Source organism: Hemicordylus capensis, chromosome 6 (assembly GCF_027244095.1).
Source record: "Hemicordylus capensis ecotype Gifberg chromosome 6, rHemCap1.1.pri, whole genome shotgun sequence".
Classification (NCBI taxonomy): Eukaryota; Metazoa; Chordata; class Lepidosauria; order Squamata; family Cordylidae; genus Hemicordylus; species Hemicordylus capensis.
The window spans coordinates 2,080,504-2,103,454 of record NC_069662.1 but is presented as its reverse complement, the minus strand read 5'-3'; the positions used below and the strand labels follow the sequence as shown (position 1 = coordinate 2,103,454).

Genomic DNA, 22,951 nt, shown 5'->3' with positions numbered 1-22,951 from the left:
AACAGTAGCAGGATTATTTATGGGCCTGTCCCATAGGACTGCGTTGTTGTTGTGTCCCTGTTAGATCTGTAAGGGACAAAGCACCTACACACCTCTCTGTGGCCTCACATGCTCTGTGGAAGTTTGTGTCTTGCCCTGGTATTCTCAAGGTGTCAGCAGGTATGCAACAATCATCGCAACATCGGAAGCTGCCTTCGACTGAGTCAGACCCTTGTCTATCTAGCTCAGCATTGTCTACACTGACTGGCAGCGGCTTCTCCAAGGTTGCTCCTCCAAGGTTTGCTTCTCCAAGGTGTCTCTCAGCCCTATCTGGAGATGCTAGGGAGCAAACTTGGAACCTTCTGCATCCAAGCAGGCAGGTGCTCATCGCAGAGCGGCCCCACCCCTGAAGGAAAGGTCCTGTAGTGCTCACACATGTAAGCTCCCATTCATATGTAAACCAGGGAAGACCCTGCTTAGCAAAGGGGACAATTCATGCTGGCGACTAGGAGATGGGCTCTCCTCCCGTTGAGTGCACCTGTTAACAGGGAACCAACTGTTCCCTGCTCCGTTTTCATCACGGCTTCGTTTGAGCAGTGTTCAATTCTGCCCAGGAGCCCTATGTCAGCTGCTTGTATTGGGCTGACTCCACTGAGGCCATCTGCACAATCCCAGAGGCACTCCCTTCTGGGTGACTTGCATGCTGAGGCATCACAGTTTGGGCATGAGCAACTCTCTCCCCCCTCCATCTATCTGGATTTATCTCCTCTCTCTGGCACATTTCTGCACATCTGTGCTTATGCTGCTTCTCACAACCACGTGTCTCTCTCTCATGCACGTGACACACATGGCTGCAGCTCCTCCTGCCTGCCCTCTTTTTGTTGCCACTAGAATTGGCTGCAGAGAGGTGCGCCTGGTCTGTGCGGGTGTGGAGTTGGGCCCCATGCCAGAACCGAGTTAACTGTATAGGAGCCGCCATGGGCAGGGCTGCCTCCGAGCCAGGCCACGGCAGCTCCAGCATCTGTTTTCAGAGTGTCTGAAGAGGATGGGGAACAGGTGCCCTAAGCATACACAGAGTGCATTTCTTTCCAGTGGGTAACACAACCTGCTCCTCTGTCTTGGGGTTTGGGTGGGTGGAAGAATAAGGGTGCCTGGAGGTCAGGGCCTCGGGGGTTGCCTTGGGTGCCAGTTCTTGGGTGGGGTGTGCATAAACAGTGCCAGAACATCGCACTTCTCATTATTCCCTCCCCCCCTTGCATGGTACCCCTGAAGCCCTGCACAGTCATGCAAGAATGTCAGACTTCGTCACCCGGCTTCCAAAGAGCCGTTCTGCAGCTCCCCCAAATACACAGCCTGCTTTACTTCCCGTCTCTCAGCACTGCCGCCCCCTGCCCGGGAACAGCCTGCCCCCCACCCCCGGAGTGTTGTGCTAGACGTGCTTGTATTCTAACCAGCAGTGAAAGACATTTGGGGAAAGTACAAGGTCTGTCCGTGGCTACTAGACTCGTGGTTATAAGCCACCTCCAGCCTCAGAGGCAAGATGCCTCTCCATCCCAGTTGCAGGGGAGCAGCAGCAGCAGCAGGAGAGAGGGTGTGCCCTCACCTCCAGCTTGTGGGCTCCCCGGGGGCATCTGGTGGGCCACTGTGTGAGACAGGAGGCTGGACTAGATGGGCCTCCTTGGGGGGCCTGATGCAGCTGGGCTCTTCTTAGGTTCTTAACATGGAGAGGCTTGAGTTAATTTTTTTTTTAAACTGCCAATATTTGAAATTATGTAAGCTCCATTTATGTCAGTTTCAGCATTCTCATTCCAAAATATGTGTGGGCATGTGCGCATGCGCATGCGCACACCCACCCCTACCCCTACCCCTACCCCTTTTCAGCCGCATCCGCTTGCCCCTTTAAGGAGAGAACTGCTGGGCTCTAGAACTGGTTGCCAAAGGGGCCGCTTGGAACCCTGAGCCCAGGACAACACGTGTTCCAGAATGCTGCCAAGGTCTCACCCACGGCCTTCCCCGCACTGAGCAGCTGGGGAGTGGTGGCCTATGGCCTCTTCAACACCCCCCACCTCCGGGTTCCTCTGGACTCCCCCCTGGTTGCCCACGGCTGTGGTTGCCTTCTGCCTGCTGAGCCTGCCCAGTGGGTGGCCAGGAACGGAGGGCTGTCTCCACTGCCGGGATGGCTACAAGAACCTCCATTTCCGCTTTGCCCGCCTCTGTGCCCAATATCAAAAACGCTACAACCGGACAAACTGTAGCCGATACCCCTGGGGAAGAAACGGCTCTCGGGGCTTCGCCCTAGGTAGAGAAATCCAGACCACTCACGGCCCCCAGTCTGCTTGGGCATACATGGGTGGGGGGAGCTTGCTAAGACTCCGAGGAAGCTGCCGGACACCACCGAGTCAGAGCCTTGCTTCAGCTGGCTGGGTATTGTCTACACTGACTGGCAGCAGCTCTCCTAGGTTTCTGGCAGCACCAGCCTTTCCCAGCCCTTCCCGAAGGTGCTGCGAAGGATCGAACCCGGGCTGGGCCCTTCTGCTTGCAAGACGGAGGCCGTGCTGCTGGGCTGCAGTCCTCCTTTCCCTGGGATCGCAGCGCCGATATCGCTCCCTCGAGAGTGTTCTGTCTTTGTCCCCATTCAGAGGGAAAGGGACGCGGCCATGGCAAGAGGCCGGACCCCTGGGTCCTCTGGGACGGACCCGGGGGAAGGGAGGGACTGGTCGGACTCTTGGGTGGTTCTCGAATCAGGACGATGGTCATTAGTGATAATACAGCGTCCAGTGCTGACACTATGAGGAGGAAGATGGGGGTGCAGTAAAGTCCCCAGTCGGTACCCAGACTCCCCCACTTTGGGTCCAATCACGGGCCCCTTTGCAGCCTTTGCAGCCCTGTGGGCTGTGGTGTTGCTGCACGCCTGGCTCAGACGCTCCAGGCAACCAGCGGTTCCCAACCTTGGGTCCCCAGAGGGAGTGGGAGCACTACAACTCCCATCACCCCTAGCCACGATAGCCCACGGCGATGGTGTGGGATTTGCAGCCCCACAGCAGCAGCAGCAGGGCCCCGAGGCTGAGCATCTGCTCAGCTTGGAGTGACTCCGCTCCCCCCTCCACCTCTTTGTCGACAGATGAGTTGTCTCTGGATTTGCTCCTGGAAAAAACACACCGGGTCTTTCAGGTGATTGGTGAGTCCCTCTCTCCCCACGGCGGAGTCCATAGGGGTGACGGGAAGGCCCCTCCTGGTGGGCTCTGGCAGTCTAAGCAAGGTGGTGCCAGAGGCGGGCTTCTCCTCTCGCTTTTCAGAAATCAACCAAAGCCTTGCAGACCTGCCGCAGTTCTGGGACTGGCTTCATGAGGTCAAGATGCCGGCTGAGAGCAGAGAAGGTACCCAAAAAAGAAACCCCACCCCCATTTAGAAGACACTCGGGGCTTACTTGGGGCTCGTCTGTTCACAGAACCATAGCTTGACTCCAAGTATGATGAGAATTATTTAAAGGAGGATGCTTCCAAACACAAAGTACCAAAGTACCCTCCTCTCAGCCATGAATAATTGCAGTGTTATGTAACGAAGAGTGGGTGAGGGTGAGCTAATCTGGGAGAGGAACCAGCGACGCTTCCCAGGGAGGAGAGCTGGTCTTGTGGCAGCAAGCATGAGAATCTTGCATGCAGACGGGTTCAAGTTCCCTCCCTGGCAGCATCTCCAAGACAGGGCTGAGAGAGACTCCCGCCTGCTGCCACCAGAGAGCTGGTCTTGTGGTAGCCAGCATGACTCGTCCCCTTAGCTAAGCAGGGTCCGCCCTGGTTGCATAGGAATGGGAGACTAGAAGTGTGAGCACTGGCAGATCTTCCCCTTCGGGGATGATGGAGCCGTTCTGGGAAGAGCATCTAGGCTCCAAATTCTTGGCATCTCCAAGAGAGGGCTGAGAGAGATTCCTACCTGTAACCTTGAAGAAGCCGCTGCCAGACTGTGTACTGAGCTAGATGGACTAATGGTCTGACTCAGTATATGGCAGCTTCCTATGTTCCTATCCTATTTCAGACACAGCTTGCTCTAGAACAGGGGTCCCAATCTTGGATCCCCAGACCAAAGGCCACTGTGGCTGGGGATGATGGGAATTGTAGTCCAGCAACATCTGGGGACCCAATCTTGGGTACTCCTGCTCCAGAAACCTCCCTAGGCTGTCCTGGATGGCAATCCTCCTCCTCACACTCACACGGTGCCTTTCGGGGCTCTTTTTAACGTGCAGTCAACATAAAACATTCAATTTTTTAAAAAGTGCTGTTCCAAACGGACATTTTCTGCAATTCAACCATTTAGGCCACAGCCATGCAAATGTTGGATTTTGTTTTATGACGCAAAAAGTGACTGATGAGAATATGAAGAGTGAGAGCCAGTGTGGGGTAGTGGTTAGAGTGTTGGACAAGGACTGAGGAGACCCGAGTTCAAATCCCCATTCAGCCATGAAACTCGCTGGGTGACTCTGGGGCAGTCACTTCTCTCTCGGTTGAACTACCTCACAGGGTTGTTGTGAGGATAAACTAAGGGTGGCTCCAAAGGTGGCTCAGAAAATAGTTTTCCCCCATGTCTGTTCCAGAAATCTAAAGCGGGGGACACCTCACCCACCCCCCAAAATGCACTATGCCCCTTCTGTACCCCCTCAAAAAAAGATTTCTGCTGAGCTCCTTGGAGGAAGAGCGGGCTATAAAGAGAAAAACAAATGCCATCAATCAGTCAAACAAAGTCGAGAGGGTAGTCCAGGCTCTTCTAGAACTCAGCCCCTGGTTGAGCAGCTCCATTTCTCCTCCCCCCGCCAGAGACGCTTCGCACAGACTCCACTACTATTCCCCCCAGAGCAGGGGCGTAACTACAACAGGGCCAGGGGAGACAGTTGTCTGGGGCTCACTGCCTTGGGGGGGCCCCCCAGAGGCAAGTCACATGACTGACTCCCCCAGCCACACACCCACCCGGGCTGCCTTCAGTTGTATTCATCCTCTGAAACTGATGTGAGTGTTAAGACCTGGAGCTACCAGAACAGCATGTCTTTCTCTAGGACCATTAAATGACTTGCATCGTCCACAGTTTACAAAACCTTAAAAATAATAATTTAGGATGATGTTCTATTGTGGCACATAGGTAGGTGTCTCTCTCTCTCTCTCTCTCTATCTATCTATCTATCTATCTATCTATCTATATCTATATCTATATCTATATCTATATCTATATCTATATATATAGAGAGAGAGAGAGAGAGAGAGTTAGTTTACTCTGCTTTTTGTTACCACTCTTCAGCCTCATTTACGATTTCTCTACTTCATGAGCTGAGCTTCAGTGGGGCGGGGGGCATTTAAAATCTTGTCTCTGGGCCCACTCCAACCTTGCTCTGCCCCTGCCCCGGAGTCTCCACCAATGGACATTAATATACGAATCCTCTTCTAGGAACATAGGAAACTGCCATATACTGAGTCAGACCCTTGGTCCATCTAGCTCAGTACTGTCTACACAGACTGGCAGCAGCTTCTCCCAGGTTGCAGGCAGGAGTCTCTCTCAGCCCTGTCTTGGAGATGCTGCCAGGGAGGGAACTTGGAACCTTCTGCATGTAAGCAGACAGATGCTCTTCCCAGATCTGCCCCATCCCCTGAGGGGAATATCACAGTGGCCCACAGTGGTGCTGGACTAGAAACAGGATGCTGGACTAGATGGGCCTTGGGCCTGATCCAGCACGGCTGTTCTTATCTTCTTATCCTACAGTGCTCACCCACGTATCCCATTCAAATGCAAACCAGGGTGGACCCTGCTTAGCGAAAGGGACGATTCATGCTTGCTACCACAAAACTGGCTCTCCTCCCAGCAAAAGTGCTGCCCAGTTTCCAGTTCTGAGGATTTTCTCCCACCCTCTGTGGGCTTCTAAATGTCATATCTGACTTATTTTTATACCTCCCAAAGCTTACATCTCTGGGCGGTTTACAACAAAAAATAACAGAAAAGTTAAAACAATAGTTAAAACAAATGACAACAAAAATTTAAAAATTGGTTGAAATAAATGACAGCAAAAAGTTAAAACATTACAACAATTTAAAATTTTAAAACAATATTTTAAAACAATGTTAAAACTATTAAAACAGTAACTAATTAAAAGCTTGAGTGAACAGATGTGTCTTTAAAGATTTTTTTAAAAATTGTCAGAGATGGGGTGGCTCTTATTTCAGCGGGGAACATGTTCCAAAGCTTTGGGGCAGCAGTGGAGAAGGCCCATCCCCAAGTAGCCACCAGACGAGCCGGTGGCAACTGCAGACAGACCTCTCCTAATGATCTCAATGGGTGGTGGGGTTCATGATGAAGAAGACCAGGACCCAAGCCGTTTTATATATTTATATTTATATCCCGCTCTTCCTCCAAGGAGCCCAGAGCAGTGTACTACATACTTGAGTTTCTCCTCACAACAACCCTGTGAAGTAGGCTAGGCTGAGAGAGAAGTGACTGGCCCAGAGTCACCCAGCAAGTCTCATGGCTGAATGGGGATTTGAACTCAGGTCTCCCCGGTCCTAGTCCAGCACTCTAACCACTACACCAGGCTGGCTCCTCAACAAAAGATGTGTGCACAGACAAGGAGAATGCCGAGGTGTGACACAGACAAGTTCTGTGTCATGTGCCAGCATGCGCATTACACCCACAAACTGTTGTGCGGCTCCAAATTCCCCTTTTTAAAAGCCCTGGCGACGTCTCCCGGTTTCTAACCGTGGGCTGGTCAGTGGTTTCTGGCGCTGTGCATACCTGTGTCTGTCTTGTAATGCTTTTCTTGTTTTCCTCGTAGCTCTCTGCCCTCCAGCTTGCCGTAAGTTCTGGGGAAGGGGATGGGACCCCCCAAAGTGGACTGCTCGGATGGAGGGTCCCACCCTTTGAAGACACACACCCCACTGCCCTCCACTCTGTGGAAATACTATGGTAGCAAAAGGCGGGAATAGCAGTGTTCCTTTTAGCCAAAGGCTTCCCAGGCTTTTTAGACAAGGGTAGCCCTTCTGTCGCAAGCCTTCGTCTTAGGTACCTCACAGGCAGAGGCACTCTTACCCCTGGACTTTGGGGTCGAAGTCCAGGGTCTCTACACCCCCTGGGGGCCCCCAAATCCACTTTAGTCTGTCCCGGGTGGTGTGGTTGGTGCCCTCAAGAACCCATGAGTTAAAAATGATGCTTAATGTGCGGGGTGGGTGGGTGGGGGGGCCTCCAAAGGCCTTTAGGTCCAGGCTCCAAAATTATCTAGGTGCACCTCTGCTCAAAGAGGTTGTGCGTGTGTGTGTGTGTGCGCGCACATGTGTTGATGGAACTGTTTTGGAGTGCTGGCTAAACACTCCAATCAGGCTTTTGGGCTAACGTGGGGAATCAGTGTGACTATGTGGAACTGTGCTCACCTGAGTAGCTGTGAAAGCAATGAGGGAGGCTAATCCCATTGCGCAGGGAGTTGGCTGTTCCACTTGTGAAGGCCTCTTTGACCCAGGTCTGTTTGCTGGCTTCCTGCCTTTTTGCAGGAGGAAGGCCAGCGGGGTCTCCCTGTCGCCGTTTGTTATCCGGACCTTGGGCAGTGCAGCCCCGTGTTTGCTTGTGCCAAGCAGCCGAACGGCATCGTTTGCCAAACACAGGCATGTGCAGAGTTCGCGATCCTGTGAGCTCAGCAGGTATCCAAGATGAAGGTTGCAAGCCTGCCACTCCAAATCACTTAGAGGGGTGCTGCCGAATGCAGCCCCAAGACAAGCTGTCTCAGTAACACATGCGTGTAACACATGCATACACACGGAACAGTTATGAGACAGGCCACTCCAGTCACTGGCTTACATCCAGACTAAATGATTCATGACCATTAGTCATTATTCATGTTTTAAATTATTATTATTATTATTATTATTATTATTATTATTATTATTAAATAATAATAATTAATAATAATAGTAATAATAATGAGCCCAAACCTGCCCAATTAATTGCTTGAGATTTCTTGAAATGGATGGTGGGTCTGTGGCCCATACAGAAGGAGAGTGCGGTGCCTCCAGCAAGGTACCACCTGGCGGGGTCTTAGCGGGAGGTAGGGAGTCGGACCCTTCTCCAGACCTCCCTAATCTCCACCCCACCCTCCCTTCCAGATGGTTCGGCCACCGCAATCAACTGCTCCACTTGCCGGCTGGCTGAGGTGTCCTGTTGGGATCGGAAGACCTGCTACCCAGGTGAGGGGGCCCTGCTTTCCCACCCTAACTCAGAAGAGAAGCTGGCTCCGAATTCCTCCCCTCCCCTCCTCTGTGTCCTCCGGGGCAGGAGTGGCCAACCCGAGACTCCCCGGCTGTTGTCAGACTACAACTCCCATCACCCCCGCTGCAATTGCAGCAGGGGATGATGGGAGTTGTAGTCTGACAACAGCTGGGGAGCCTCAGCTTAGCCATCCCTGCTCAGCTGTTCCTGCTTCCCTCCCTCCCTCCCCACTTGCCTGAGTCTTGCCCTCTTTCCTCTCCGTCCACACAGAGGTCACTTTCTGCCTCCTTGGCCTCCTGAAAGTTGAGCTCTTCCAGCTTTTAACCCCCACTCCCACCCCTCACCCAATATCCCAGGATCTGGTCTTTCCTGTGTGCCCCTGGCTCAGTGGCAGAGCATCTATCGGCTTTGCATGCAGAAGGCCCCAGGTTCAATCCCTGGTAGCATCGCCAGCAAGGTGGGGAAAGGCGCTCCGTGCCTGAAACCTTGGAGAGATGCTGCCGGTCAGTGCAGTCCAATACTGAGCCGGAGGGAGCAAAGGTCGGGCTCAGTGGAAGGCAGCTTCTTCCTCTGCTCTTGGTGTATAATCTGGGTTCTTCTTTCAGGGTGAGGCGGCCTGCTGCTTCTCCCGATAGATTCTAAACCTTCCTCTCCACAGAGCGCACGAGCCTCCAGAAATCCGTCGTGCTGCTGAGCTCCATCGCTGGCTCCTGCCTGTTCTTGGGTGTGGTCTCATGTGCCCTCGAGTGAGTAAGAGGGAGGGTTACCATGCTGGGATGGTGGGTGTGGGAAGAAGGTGGGATTGTGCCGAAGGGGGCAGGGTGCAAAGAGGAGGGATTTGGGGAGATGGATTGGGAGTCCTTTCCTGGAGCGTTGAAGGACTGAGGATCAACGTAGCGGGTGAAAAATACAAACCTGTAGCTGCCGTTTCCTGTACTGAGCTGAGGGTTGGACTCTGAGACCTCCTCCAAGGTCCCTTCTTCCAGCCCTAGAAGAATTCTATGATTCTAAACATGTTGTGATATACGGTGAAGACACTTCTGGTTTGGGGTATGGCAAATCCATCTTACAAAGGTCTTCCAAGGTGTCAGGATTCGGCTTCATGATCTTCTTCCTGGACTAGATGTGGCTAGACTACAACTCCCATTGCCTTCCAACATTGCGGCAGGGAACAATGGGAGCTGTAGTCCAACCGCATCTGGGGATCTATTTCTGAGAACACGAGACAATTCCATGAACGAGGATTGCTCTATCACTGGCTGCCTTATTCATGACAGCAGAGCAGAGCCTCAGGTTCAGGGGCAGTCTACCTTTGAATACTAGCGCAGACAGTGAGGGCTGCTGCCTTCGTGGCTGGTTTGTGGGCTTCCTGGGAGTCATCCGGCTGGCCACTGTAGGGAAAAGATGCTGGACTGAATCCACCTCATATTTTATTTTTTGTTTAATTTATTGTTAAATTTATATACTGCCTTGCATTAAAACAATCCCAAGGCGGCTCACAGAAAAATTAAAACAAGACTATAAAAATACACAATTAAAATATTAAGCTAAAATATAAAAACATGAGTCTGACTAAAAATTTAAAATACAAGCATGAAATAACCATACCTTGATCAGATCTAGCAGCCAGGCTCTTCTTAGGTTACATTCTTCTGGCCTAATCCTGGCTAACCTCGTTTTTTGATGCTTTGTATGATTATTTATTTATCATATTTTTATACCGCCTGATATGCACATCTCTAGGCAGTGTACATTAAAAATCACAGATGAAAATACATAAAACACAATAAGACTATATAGAACAAGTTATTAAAATTATTTAAATTAATTCTATTTAAAAGCTTGTGAGAACAGGAGAGTATTGAGGGTCTTCCTGAAAACAAACAGAGAAGGAGATGCCCTTATTTCAGCAGGGAGCATATTCCAAAGCCCTGGGGCAGCCACAGAGAAAGCCCGGTCCTGAGTCGCCACCAGACAAACTGGTGGCAGCTGTAACCAGACTTCTCCAGAAGATCACAAAAGGCGACAGAGTTCATGACAAGGAGGTGCTCTCTTAAATAGCCTGGACCCTAGCCGGTAAGGGCTTTATAGGTAATAACCAGCACTTTGTATTTCATCCGGAAACATATCGGCAGCCAGTGCAGTTCTTTCAAAACCAATGTTATATGGTCCCTTTGCGTTGTCCCAGAGACCAATCTGGCTGCCACATTCTGTACCAATGGTCATTTCCGGACTGGCAGCCCCATGTAGAGCGCATTACAGTAGTCAAGTCCAGAAGTTGCCAGCATATGTACCACTGTTTTAAAGTCAATCACCTTGAGAAATGGATGTAGCTGACGTAACAGCTGGAGCTGATAAAAAGCACTCCTGGCCACTGCCTCAACCTGAGAAACCAGGGGGAGCTTTGGGTCCAAGAGCACTTCCAAGCTATTATCTGTTCTTTCATAGGGAGTGTAACTCTGTCCAGAACAGGCAGATCTAAACCATCTCTCGGGTCCCAACCCCCCACACTCAGTACTTCTGTCTTATTTGGATTCAACTTCAGTTTGTTATCCTTCATCCAGCCCATTACCACCTCCAGGCAGGCATTTAGGGAAGATATGCTATTTCCTGATGAGGCCGCCATGGAGAAGTAAATCTGGGTGTCATCAGCATATTGATAACACCGAGCACTAAACTTCCTGATGATCTCTCCCAGAGGTTTCATGTAGATGTTAAAGAGCTTTGGAGACAATATGGAGCCCTGTGGAACTCCAGTTCATACTTCAGTTCTTGTTTTGCAGAGCAACAGTCTCCAAGTGACACCATCTAGAATCTACCAGAGGTAGGAGTGGAACCACTGTAAAACAGTGCCACCCAATCCCACCTCCCTCAGGCGGTCCAGAAGGATGCCATGGTTGATGGTATCAAAAGCCGCAGGGAGATCCAGAAGGATCAGCAGAGTCACAGTCCCTTTGTCAATAGCTAGTTGGAGATCATCCATCAGGCCGACTAAGGCAGCGGTCTCAACCCCATAGCCCATACAAAAGCCAGTTTGAAACGGGTCTAGATAATCAGTTTCCTCTAAGTCCACCTGGAGCTGAGAGCCCACCACCAGCTCAATCACTTGCCAAACCACAGAAGGTTAGAAACAGGTCTGTAATTAGCTAACTCTGAGGGATCCAATGCAGGTTTCTTCAAAAGTGGCCTAATAATAGCCTTCTTAAGATAAGGAGGCATCCTGCCCTCCCTCAGAGAAGCATTTATAATATTTACCAGACCCTCTATGATAATATGAGTATCAGATTAAATAAGCCAAGTTGGGCAAGGGTCAAGAGAACAGGTTGTAGGGTGCACAGTCTGAAAATGATTGTCCACTTCCTCAGGAGTCACAAACTGAAAATGATCCAATCTAATCCCATAAGAGGAGTTGCTGGACACCTCCACAATAGACTCTGCAGTAACTGTGGAATCCAGCTTGGCCTGAATGTGAGAGATTTTATCAGCTTTGTAGGAAGTTATTTGCAAATTTGCAGATGATACCAAACTATTGAGGGTAGTGAAATCCAAAACAGATTGTGAGGAGCTCCAAAAGGGTTTCTCCAAACTGGGTGAGTGGGCGACAAAGTGGCAAATGTGGTTCAGTGTTGATAAGTGTAAACTGATGCATATCGGGGCAAAAAACCTCAACTTCACATATACGCTGATGGGATCTGAGCTGTCGGTGACTGACCAGGAGGTGGATCTTGGGATCATGGTGGACAGCTTGTTGAAAGTGTCGACGCAATTTGTAGCAGCTGTGAAAAAGGCCAGTTCCATGCTAGGGATTATTAGGAAGGGGATTGAAAATAAAACTGCTAATATTCTAATGCCCTTATACAAAATGATGGTGCGGCCACACCTGGAGCACTGCATACAATTCTGGTCACATCTAACAAAGGAAATTGTTGAACTGGAGAAGGTGCAGAAGAGGGCAACCAAGATGATCAGGGGCCTGGAGCACCTTCCTTAGGAGGCAAGGCTACAGCATCTGGGGCGATTTCGTTTAGAAAAAAGAGGACTGCGGTTTGAAATGACTGAGGTCTGTAACATCATGCAAGGTGTGGAGAAAGTGGATAGAGAGAAAATCTCCCTCTCACACAACACTATAATCAGGGGTCATCCCATGAAATTGATTGCCAGGAAATTTAGGACTAGCAAACAGAAGTATTTTTGCACACAATGCATAATCAACTTGCGGAATTCACTACCACAAGATGTGACAGCCAGCAACCTGGATGGCTTTAAGAGGGGTTTGGATAACTTCATGGAGGAGAGATCAATCAATGGCTACTAGTCAGAGGGCTGTAGGCCACCTCCAGCCTCGGAGGCAGGATGCAGGGGAGTAACGGCAGGAGAGGGGGCTTGCCCTCAACTCCTGCCTGTGGGCTTCCAGCAGCATCTGGTGGGCCACAGTGTGAAACCGGACACTGGACTAGATGGGCCTCCTTGGGTGGCCTGATCCTGCAGCGGGGCTGTTCTGAGGTTCGTATTGTAATTGGAGCTGTGTCTGTGTTCGCAGCCATTGCATTTCACTTCAAATGTCAGTCACTGCTACCTACACCTCATAATTCTGCATACTTTCACTATGTGTCACCCTGTCCAAGTAGGTTATATAAACCAGCTCTGACGACAGATGAGTCTTTCTTTTTTCTCCCTGCAGATTTCGACTCAATCCGGGGATTGCAACGGAGGGCGTGTCCGGATGGCGAGGGGAGCAGCTCGGAGACCCCAGATAGCTCCCTCCCTTGGGCACAGGACCGGAGAATGGAGCCTACATCTGACAGACGTAGAAGAGTGCAGCTGGCGACGAAAAGGGCTCCGTGTGCTCAGAACCCCCCCCCCGTGCAAGTAGCCCTGAGCGCTTCTGTCCCGAAAGGTCCAGGGTGTGAGCCACGAGTGCAAATGTCAAAGTTCCCCACACGGCATGGCGGGAGCACTGCGCAAAAGCCTGTGTCAGTGTCTTACTCTGCTTTTCCATGTGGGCGTGCACACTTTTTAATGTTGGCCGTCCTGCAACCATGGCACCCTGGACCTCGAAGCACACTCGCAAGAGAGTGTGAGGTGTGTGTGAACGTGAGCACAGGAGCTGGGCCCGGGAGGCCAGCCGCGTGACTGTGCAAACCCCGGGGCGGGGGGCAGAGACCCCACCTCCACCTGCTGCAGCACACAAGGCCCTGTTGCCACCGACCTGCACAGCCCCGTTGCACAAGCACCAGGGCTCCTCCCAAGCAGGAAGCATCGGCACCGCTACATGGAACCGGTTGCTGCCGCCTGGGGCGTTCTGCGTAGGAGTCTGGAAGCGGCCACCACGGCATGCTTGCGCCATGGCCTGAGGAAGGCTCTGTGTTGCCACACAGAAGAGGCACAGCAGTAGCCGAGGGATGGAGCGTGATGGAAGATGCTGAGAGAGTTACCGTGGATGAGGGCTGCCTCAACCAATAAACGGCTGAAGCTGAACACCTCCAAGTCGTGTGTCTTCAAATGAGGTGTCGGTGGGCCATTTGGGTTTCTCTCTAGGACACCTTTCTTGGAAGGCATCGCTTTGCTGCCTCTGCGATGTCCTGGCCCTGAAAACCCTCCATCTATCTCACCATGCATTTGTTTTCTGATGACAACCGTGACAACGGGCTGTTGCTCTTATGGGTTTTGAACCCCACTTTTCTATATAATATATAGAGTAGCCATGGGCAACCTGAGGCTTTCCAGCTGCTATGAGACTACAGCTCCCATCAGCCCCTGCTGCAACTTTTGCAGCAGGGGATGATGGAAGTTGAGGACCAACCACAGTTGGAGAGGCTCTGCTGGCTGGGCCACCCCTGGGAGGGGGGACGGGGAAGAGGAAGGCTGGAAGCATCTCCTGAGGGGCAGAGGGTCTCTCTCGGGGGCTCTGATGTGAAGTCGGAGGTGGAGCCTCTGCTTTCCATGCAGAAGGTCCCGGGTTCAGTTCTTGGCAGCATCTCTGGGGAAGACTCCAGCTTGGAGCCTGGAAATGCTGCTGCCAGTCAGAGAAGCCTCTTGTGTGCTCTCTCTCGCTCTCTCTCCTCCCAAGTGAAATCCAAAACAGATTGTGAGGAGCTCCAAAAAGAACTCTCCAAACCAGGGGAGTGGTGACAATATGGCAAATGTGGTTCAATGTAAGCAAGTGATGCATATTGGGGCAAAAAAACCGACCACTTCATACATACGCTGATGAGGACTGAGCTGTTGCTGACCAGGAAAGGGGTGGACAGCTTGCAAAAGTGTCGACTCAGTGCACGGCAGCTGTGGAAAAGGCCAGTTCCATGCAAGGGATCATTAGGAAGGGGGTTGAAAATAAAAATGCTAATATTATAATGCCCTTATAGAAATCTAAGGTGTGGCCACATTTGGAGTACTGTGTCCAGTTCTGGTCACTGTATATTAACAAGGTGGTGCAGAAGAGGGCAACCAGGATGATCAGGGGCCTGGAGCACCTTCCTTAGGAGGCAAGGCTACAGCATCCGGGGCTCTTTAATCTGGAAAAGAGGCGACTACAGGGAAACACGATAGAGGTGTATAAAATTATGCATGGAATGGAGAACGTGGACAGAGAGAACATTTTTCTCCCTCTCTCGCAACACTAGAAACGGGTCACCCCATGAAACTGATGGTTGAGAAGTTTAGGACCGACAAAAGGGAGTACTTTTTCACACAGTGCATAATTAATCTCTGGAATTCTCTGCCACAGGATGTGGTGATTGCCACCAGCTTTAGAAGCTTTAAAAGGGGCTTAGACACATTCATGGAGGACGGGTCTATCAATGGCTACTAGTCTGGTGGCTGTGGGCCACCTCCAGGCACAGAGGCAAGATGCCTCTGAATACTAGTTGCAGGAGAGGGGAAATGCCCTCCCCTCTTGCCTGTGGGCTTCCCAGAGGCATCTGGTGGGCCACTGTGGGAAACGGGATGCTGGACTAGACAGGCCTCCTTGGGCCTGATCCAGCAGGGCTGTTCTTCTTATGTAACCCTACAAACTGCTGCCTCTGGAACTTCTCACCACCTGGGGGAACGTGTGACAATACTAAAACAAAGTCTGAGGACTAAACCCCCCAGCATGACCACAGAGGAGCCAGCCAGACCAAACGCAGGGTGCACTCTAAGTATGTCCAGCCAGAAGCAAGTTGCACGGCACTCAGTGAGATTTACTCCCTAGCAGGGGTGCTGCTGTTGAGACCCTGCGGCCCAGCTCAGTTCAGGGGCGTAACTACTATTAGGCAAGGGGAGGCGGCCGCCTGGGGGGCCCCATGCCTCAAGGCCCCCCCCTGAGGCAAGTCACATGACTCCCAAACACCCGCAGAGCTTCGGTGCCGTGGAAAAGCCAACGCCAAGTTCGGAGCAAAGGCGGCATGCATGCAGCAAAGTCCTTGTCTGCAAAAGCAACTCTGAGCCGGGAGCGCTCTTCCCCACGGGAGGGTGGAGGGACGGGGTTAAAGCGAGGGAGTGGAGTTTTCCAGAGAAGCTGGCATAATGGGGATGTGAGTGTGAGTGCACTATACATTACGAAGTGTGTGTGTGTGTGTGTGTGTGTGTGTGTATCAGCAAGTGGCCCATTTTAAAATTTTGTCTCTGGGCCCACTCCAGCCTTGTTATGCCCCTGGCTCAGTCATATTGGAAACATTAACATGTGAATGAGACTGAAAGCAGAATAAAAACAGAACAAGCTGAAGCACTGTGTGTGGCACAGTACAGCCCAGAGGCATTGGGCGTGTGTGTCTGTCTGTCTGTCTTTGGGTCTTAACAGGAGCCGGGAATTAGGAACAGAGGAAGCTGCCATCTACTGAGTCAGACCATTGGTCCATCTAGCTCAGTATTATCTACCCAGACTGGCAGCGGCTTCTCCAAGGCTGCAGGCAGGATCTCTCTCAGCCCGATCTTGGAGATGCTTCTAGGGAGGAAACTTGGGACCTTTTGCTCTTCCTAGAGCGGCTCCATCCCTGGAGGGGGCTATCTTGCAGTGCTCACACTTTGAGTCTCCCATCCATATGCAACCAGGGTGGACCCTGCTTAGCTCAGGGGACAAGTCGTGCTTGTTGCCACAAGACCAGCTCTCCTCTCCAAGACTGGAGGACTTGCCCCTCTGTTTTGGATGCCAGTGCTCTGGTGTGAATTAACATGGGCAAGAGTGTCTCTGTGTTTGTGCAGAGAGCCCTTTCCCAGCGCCTCTCAGTAACCGCAGCCTGCCTCTGGGTGTCTTATATGAGGGCCTTTTGAAGTAGAGGTGGTCTCCTCTGAGGAAGTCTGTGCCCATTTTAAAAAAGAACCGGGGGTGGGATTGGAGGTGTTTAAAAGCCGAACGTCTCCCACGCTCTGGATGGCTGCAGTGTGGTGGGAAATCAGCGCAGTGGGCTGGTTTTAATTAAGGAGCGCACTCTTTGTAATCTGCAGTCAAAGCCTGTGTTGGCTAATCATCCCGCTGATGAAGCAAGGGAGGCTTTGAGGTTTCCCGGTGTGTTCCGGCAGTTGAAAGGCATCCTCTTGCCGGGCGGGCGGGCGGGGGGCTGTGAATGCAGACCCCTCCCACAACTCTTGTGAACAACATTTCCACTCTGCTTCCTCTGATTCAGATTTAACACATTGTTCACGGGCAGCTATTCCAAGAGGTATCTAAGCCATGCCACGAGCACATCTGAATGCTGACTGCTGATTAGGCACCGTTCAAGAACGTTGTTGATTTTTAAATGTAAAAATTCTTCATCAAGTAATGCAGGTTCTGCGTCAAGAGAACCATCTTTTATGGAAAGTAAGCAGATTTGGCTCCATCTTCTTTTGCATAGTATATTCTGCAGCTTTTACCGCTCTGTCTATTTTGCTCTGCTTCATGGGGAGGCTGGGTGCCTACCCTCTGGCCCCTTGACTCAGCCTCCTCCTCTCCAGCTTCAGAGGCTTCACATGATTTCATGGGAAAGACCTTCAGGACCAGAAACCTAGCTTTGCGCTCTCTTGTTTCCTTGCCTCCTCCCCCCGCCCTTTGAGCGGAGTTTCTCAGGAAGCCGAATCGTGCGGGATCCGAACATATACCTAGCCCTGACTTTATCGGGACACAGGAAACTGCCTTATACTGAGCCAGGACCTTGGTCCAGGTCCATCGAGCTGAGTGGGGTCGACTCTGACTGGCAGCAGCTCTCCAGAGTTCCAGCAGCAGCCTGCGGCCCATGCCACCCACCCACCGGCACTCAGGGTTGCTGTACCCACGCGCGAGCCCACTTGCCCGGCCGTGGGGGAGGGAAGAAACGGGGGCGCTCTGCCTGGGCAGGACGGAGCTCGCGCGATCCACCCACCGAGGGAAGGAAACGCCCCCCCCCGCCCCATCCTGCTACTACCTGGCCCGCCCAGGTGAGCGCTTGGTAGGCAGGCAGGCAGGCAGGCAGGCCGCGCGCTCACCCACTCTCGGCTGCCAGCCCAGGGTCGGGACGGGACGGGACCGGGAGAGACCACAACTCCGAGGCGAGAGAAAGCCCGCCCCCGGACTCTGCCCAGGTGCCTCCACGCAGGTAAGCGGGCGGCGGGGGGAGGGGGCTGGGCTGTTTGGAAAAGAGAGCCCCACTCGCCCCTCGCGCTGGTTTCCCGGCCTCGTGCTCAGACCAGCGCCTGCCTGCCTGCCTGCGTCTTTTCTTGCCCTCTTGCTTTCCCTGTCTGGGCTGCTTTCACTGCTCCCGCCCCCCGGAGGGGCACCGAGGTAACTGCTGAGCCTGGACTTAAGGGCCTCTGGAGCCCACCCACCCGCAATTTAAGCATGACCCCCCCCCCCCTATTCTTATCCCACCGATCTCTTTCCTCCTTCTGCCTCTCAAGCACCAGGCACAGGTCACAATCACACTCGGCCACCTGGCACCGTGACCACCACTCTGGACAGACTAAAGAGGGGTTTTTTGGGGGGGGGGAGTGGAGTGGGTGTGGACTTTGGCCCCGAAGTCCAGGGGTAAGAGTCCCACTGCCGCCCCCCCCTCCATTCTTTATCAAGCGGTTTCTCCCTTCCTGGCTTCTTTGCTTTTGAGCCCATTCACAACAACACACTTTCTCTTTTGTCTCTGGTCAGGGCATGTTCCTTCCTGTCTGCTGCCGCCGCCACCCCCCAGATTTGCTCTTTCTTTCCCTTATTCCTCCATTCGTCAGATCCTTACCCCGTTCCTTGGCCCATCATTTCTCCCACTCCCTTTCCTGCTCCCTCTCTTTCCTTGCAAGGCCTGCCTTTTCATGGGGGAGATCCCTCCCCAGTTTCACTCACCCCATCACTCACTTCCCCTGGAGGGATTAAATGGGGCAAATTACTCTGGGCACTTCAGTCTCAATGCAAGAGGGAGACTTCCAGCCAGTTCTGGAAGGGTTTGCCAGCCTGACGCTGGTTCTTGCCCTTTCATCTACCCTCCGCAGGTTTATGTCTGATATTAATTTGCTGCTGCTGCCAGACACACACCCAGCCAGAGCCGTGGGGCAATTCTTAAAGCCCTCCCAAGTGGTGGGGGGCGGGGGAATGAATCAGTTGATGAATCAAGTAGAATTCGTACAATTAATCAGCGAAGATTTCTTCAGCTGGGATGGCCCACCTCATGGTTTCTATAGCAATTTTAGTCCACAAAGTACATCCTGTGATGAGGTCCTTAACAGTCCCATTTTACAAATGGGGAGAAACTGGGACAGAGAGGGAACTTGCTGCCAGTGAGGGCTGCCCGGTGAATCCGTAGCAGAGGCGGCATCTGAACCCAGTGCCCGGTCTGTCCTTTGAACCCACAGTTTCTTCCTGTCCTTGTCAACCAGTCACCAGATGCTTGTATGCACTATGAAAATATTTTTATTATCCCACTGTTTGCTTTTAAATCTCCAAAAGCACAAAACACTGATTTTCCTTTAGAATCAGTGTTTTCCTAGGAGCTGAGTTCCCAGGCTTGGGTCCCCAATTGTTGTTGGACTACAACTCCCATCATCCTCAGCCATAGTGGCCAAAGCTATTGTAGCTGAGGATGATGGGAGTTTTAGTCCAACAACATCCGTGGACCCAGCCCTGGGAATCCCTGCCCTAGAAAGCACACCCTCAAACCTGGATACCGCCACTTCAACTGTGCAGTATTTGCAGTTAGTCAGAGATGGACAAAAGACACTCTACACATGCTCAGAGCAGAAGTAAATCATTTGCTTGAGGGTTGAATCCTGGCATTCAAAACGGTCCAAGTATCCATGATGCCCTGTCAGATATTGTCAGGTAGAAGCTGTCTATAATGGCAGGGGATGAATGGGGCAAAGGACTAGCTGTATTCCCCTGCTAACTGAGCAAAGAGGCACCTTTTTAAAGTAGTGATCCTCTTTATTGAGCTGGGGTAAGCAACTGGCCTTCTCCATCCCTAGCACAGCATCCTTCCAGTGGCTGTTGCTGTGGTCTGTCTTATGTTTCTTTTTTAGATTGTGAGCCCTTGTGGGGACAGGGAGCCATTTTATTTATTCATTTATAGCTGTGTAAACCGCTTTGGGAACTTTTGTTGAACAGTGGTATATAAATATTCATTGTATTCTTATTCGTTGTCATATTCCATGAGCCAGGCCCAGACATTTTGGCCATCAGTATCACCTTGCTGTCTGCATGCTCATAGTGAATTTTAGCACTTTTGGAGTCTTAACTTACTCCCCGGAGCTGGAAAAGAGGGGAAGGTATTGTTGCACTCACAGCTTCCTCTACATGACCCCACTTTCTTTATCCCCCTCCCCGCAAATGGCTAGGGCGGAATTGCAGTTGTTTTTGCACCAAGGAAAGTGTCAGGGTGAAAATGAAAAAATTGTGGTGCTCTCTCCATGGAGTAATCTTTGGACAATAGGAACATAGGAAGCTGCCATATACTGAGTCAGACTATTGGTCTATCTAGCTCAGTATTGTCTTCACAGACTGGCAGCAGTTTCTCCAAGGCTGCAGGCAGGAGTTTCTCACAGCCCAATCTTGGCGATGCTGCCAGGGAGGGAACTTGGAACCTTCTGCATGCAATCAGATGCTCTTCCCAGAGCGGCCCCATCCCCTAAGGGGAATATCTTACAGTGCTCACACATGTAGTCTCCCATTTAAATGCAAACCAGAGCAGACCCTGCTTAGCTACGGGGACAAGTCATTCTTGCTACCACAAGACCAGTTCTCCTCTTCTAAAAACTAGGTCATAGGAAGCTGCCATATACTGAGTCCGATCCTTGGTCCATCTAACTCAATACTGTCTACCCAGACTGGCAGCGGCTTCTCCAAGGTTGTAGGCAGGAATCTCTCTCAGCCCTATCTTGGAGTTACAGTACTACCTGCATATACCTCATAACCTTGTGGGTTTCCAAATCCTTGTGTGTAAATCTTTGTAGATAAATCATGTACAAACAACCACTTTGTATATAATTGTGCTTTGGAAATGTACTGTATGCTTTGGTAGTTTGTTGGTTCAATAAAAAAAAGCTTGTCCTATAAAATCTTGTCCTATCTTGGAGAAGCCAGGGAGGGAACTTGAAACCTTCTGCCCTTCCCTGAGGGGAATCTCTGACAGTGCTGCTCACACATCAAGTCTCCCTTTCACATGCAACCAGGGCAGACCCTGCTTAGCTAAGGGGACAAGTCATGCTGGCTCCCACAAGACCAGCTCCTGCCAGTTTTCATTTCCACTTCTCTGACCACATTGATAAAAATTTATGGTAGTTTTTGTATATGTACAACTTTTTAAACACCATTGCAAAGTTGGCCATTGCAGGCCTGATACTCAGGACCATCAAAGAATGAAAGCACACTGACAGCTGTCAAGTGCAAGAATGGTGTTGCCTCTTTTCCATCTCTAGGGGTGCAGAACTTGGCAAACAATCAGCCTGAGCATTCGTCCCCACAGATGGTACCGACTGCCCCAGCTGGCTCAGGTACTACAGTGAGGATGCTATTTTGTTAGGTGACGTCTTTTGTTGATTGTTTATATGTATGTGTGTGTATATATGTGTGTGTGTGTGTATGTGTGTATATGTATATATGTGTGTGTGTGTGTGTGTGTGTGTATATATATATATATATATATTCATGTGATGTTGTACTTTAATGTGATGTTGTACTAATATGATGTTGTAAAGGTTGACGTTTACAGGAAAGGAAGCATGTGATTTTTTAAAAAAGGAGGCGGTCTAAAGTGGCAAAGTGGATGGCAGGGAATGGAGCAAAACCCACATAGGGCCCAGGAAACAGGGGGAAAGAGGATGGGAAAATGAGCGCTGGGGAGAGCTGATTGGCCGGTTGGTTGTCATATGATCAAGATATCCTGTTGGATTGGATGGAAGATTTAAAATGAACATGTGAAATTGACTAGTTTGATCAGTGGCTGGCTGGTAGCATTTCTTGTATTAAAACTGTACCATATGGGAAACACCTGTATCGGGCAGCAGCGATCTAGGAAGATGCTGAAAGGCATCATCTCATACTGCGCGGGAGGAGGCAAGGGTCAACCCCTCCTGTATTCTGCCAAAGACAACCACAGGGTTCTGTAGGCGCCAGGAGTTGACACCGATTTGACGGCACAATTTTACCTTTACTTTATTGTCACCATGCTCCCAGCTGGCCTTGTGGTAGCAAGCATGAAATGTCCCCTTTGCTAAGCAGGGTCTTTTCTGATTTGCATTTGGATGGGAGATTACATGTGTAAGCACTGGAAGATCATCTCCTAGGGAATGGCGCTGTTCTAGGAAGAGCATCTGCAGGCTTGCATGCAGAAGGTTCCAAGTTCCCTCCCTGGAAGTATCTCCAAGAGAGGGCTTAGAGAGACTCCTGCCTGCCATCTTCATTCATTCATTCATTCGATTTTGGAGAAGTCACTGCCAGTCTGGGTCGACAATCCTGAGTTAGATGGACCAAGGGTCTGACTCAGTGGACGACAGCTTCCTAGGTTCCTATTTGCTTTCAAACATCATTTTAGAACATAAGAACCGCCCTGCTGGATCAGGCCCAAGGAGGCCCATCTAGTCCAGCATCCTGTTTCTCACAGTGGCCCACAAGATGCTGCTGGAAGCCACAGGCAGGAGTTGAGGGCGTTCCCTCTCTCCTGCCATTACGCCCCTGCAACTGATTCTCAGAGCCGTCCTGCCTTTTGAGACTGGAGGTGGCCCACAGCCCTCCGACTAGTAGCCATTGATAAGAACATAACATTTTAAAAACCGCAGGCTAAGACTCCCCCCACTTATCCCAAGTCTTTTCCAACAGGTGTTTGCAACTTTTGTAAATGAATAGGAAAAGGCCTTGCAACCCGCACCCTGCCCACCAAAAAAACCCTCTCCTGCCCTCAGAGAGATCCATCCATTCACAGATCAGCAGACTGAGCTCCACAGGTGCAGAGCAAAAGGCCCCACCCACCAGGGGCTCTTCTTGCGCTGGAGGAGTTGCCAACTCTGGCTGACGCTGGAGACTCCTGAACCCAAGGTTTCCCATAATATTTTCCAGGATTGCTTTCAGGGGCCTCCTGATGTAATGCTGATGCCTGAGGACCCTGGGCCGGTCCTGGGCGGTGGGCGACTCTAACCTGCACAGCTCCTGTTAATTTCACTGGCCCCATGCAGGGAAACCTCCTCAGCAAGCCAGTTGCACCTTTTCCCTGCCAGGGGCCCTTCTGCCTTTGGAAGCTGCATGACAGCCAACATCCAACAGGTGCAGCACTATCTCGTGATTCTGTCAAAAACCTGCACCCAGTCAGTGTAGGGGTGGTGGTGGTGAGAGAATTCAGGA

At 51.2% G+C, this 22,951-nt stretch overlaps 2 protein-coding genes across 6 annotated transcripts in view; both read left to right on the top strand.

The window, feature by feature from the left end:
- The first annotated feature begins 2,015 nt into the window (after positions 1-2,015).
- On the top strand, positions 2,016-13,670 carry TMEM95 (transmembrane protein 95). Of its 2 annotated transcripts, XM_053263617.1 has the most exons (7): positions 2,016-2,278; positions 3,101-3,157; positions 3,276-3,356; positions 6,785-6,805; positions 8,103-8,183; positions 8,864-8,951; positions 12,887-13,670. In XM_053263617.1, the coding sequence occupies exons 1-7, from the start codon at positions 2,023-2,025 to the stop codon at positions 12,960-12,962; spliced, it is 660 nt and encodes a 219-aa protein (XP_053119592.1). In that variant the 5' UTR covers positions 2,016-2,022; the 3' UTR covers positions 12,963-13,670. The 2 variants fall into 2 exon arrangements, with proteins under 2 accessions (XP_053119592.1, XP_053119593.1); XM_053263618.1 differs by lacking the exon at positions 6,785-6,805.
- Positions 13,671-16,937: 3,267 nt separating this feature from the next.
- TNK1 (tyrosine kinase non receptor 1) overlaps positions 16,938-22,951 on the top strand; it is a 30,523-nt gene continuing 24,509 nt past the window's right edge. Inside the window, exons 1-2 of one of the 4 annotated variants that reach the window (XM_053258794.1) lie at positions 17,482-17,735; positions 21,034-21,108. In XM_053258794.1, the coding sequence (XP_053114769.1) occupies positions 21,081-21,108 (28 nt within the window). In that variant the 5' untranslated portion in view covers positions 17,482-17,735; positions 21,034-21,080. Of the gene's footprint in view, positions 16,985-17,481; positions 17,736-21,033; positions 21,109-22,743; positions 22,874-22,951 lie in introns of those variants that run through there. The other 3 variants (XM_053258795.1, XM_053258796.1, XM_053258793.1) reach the window with 3 other exon arrangements.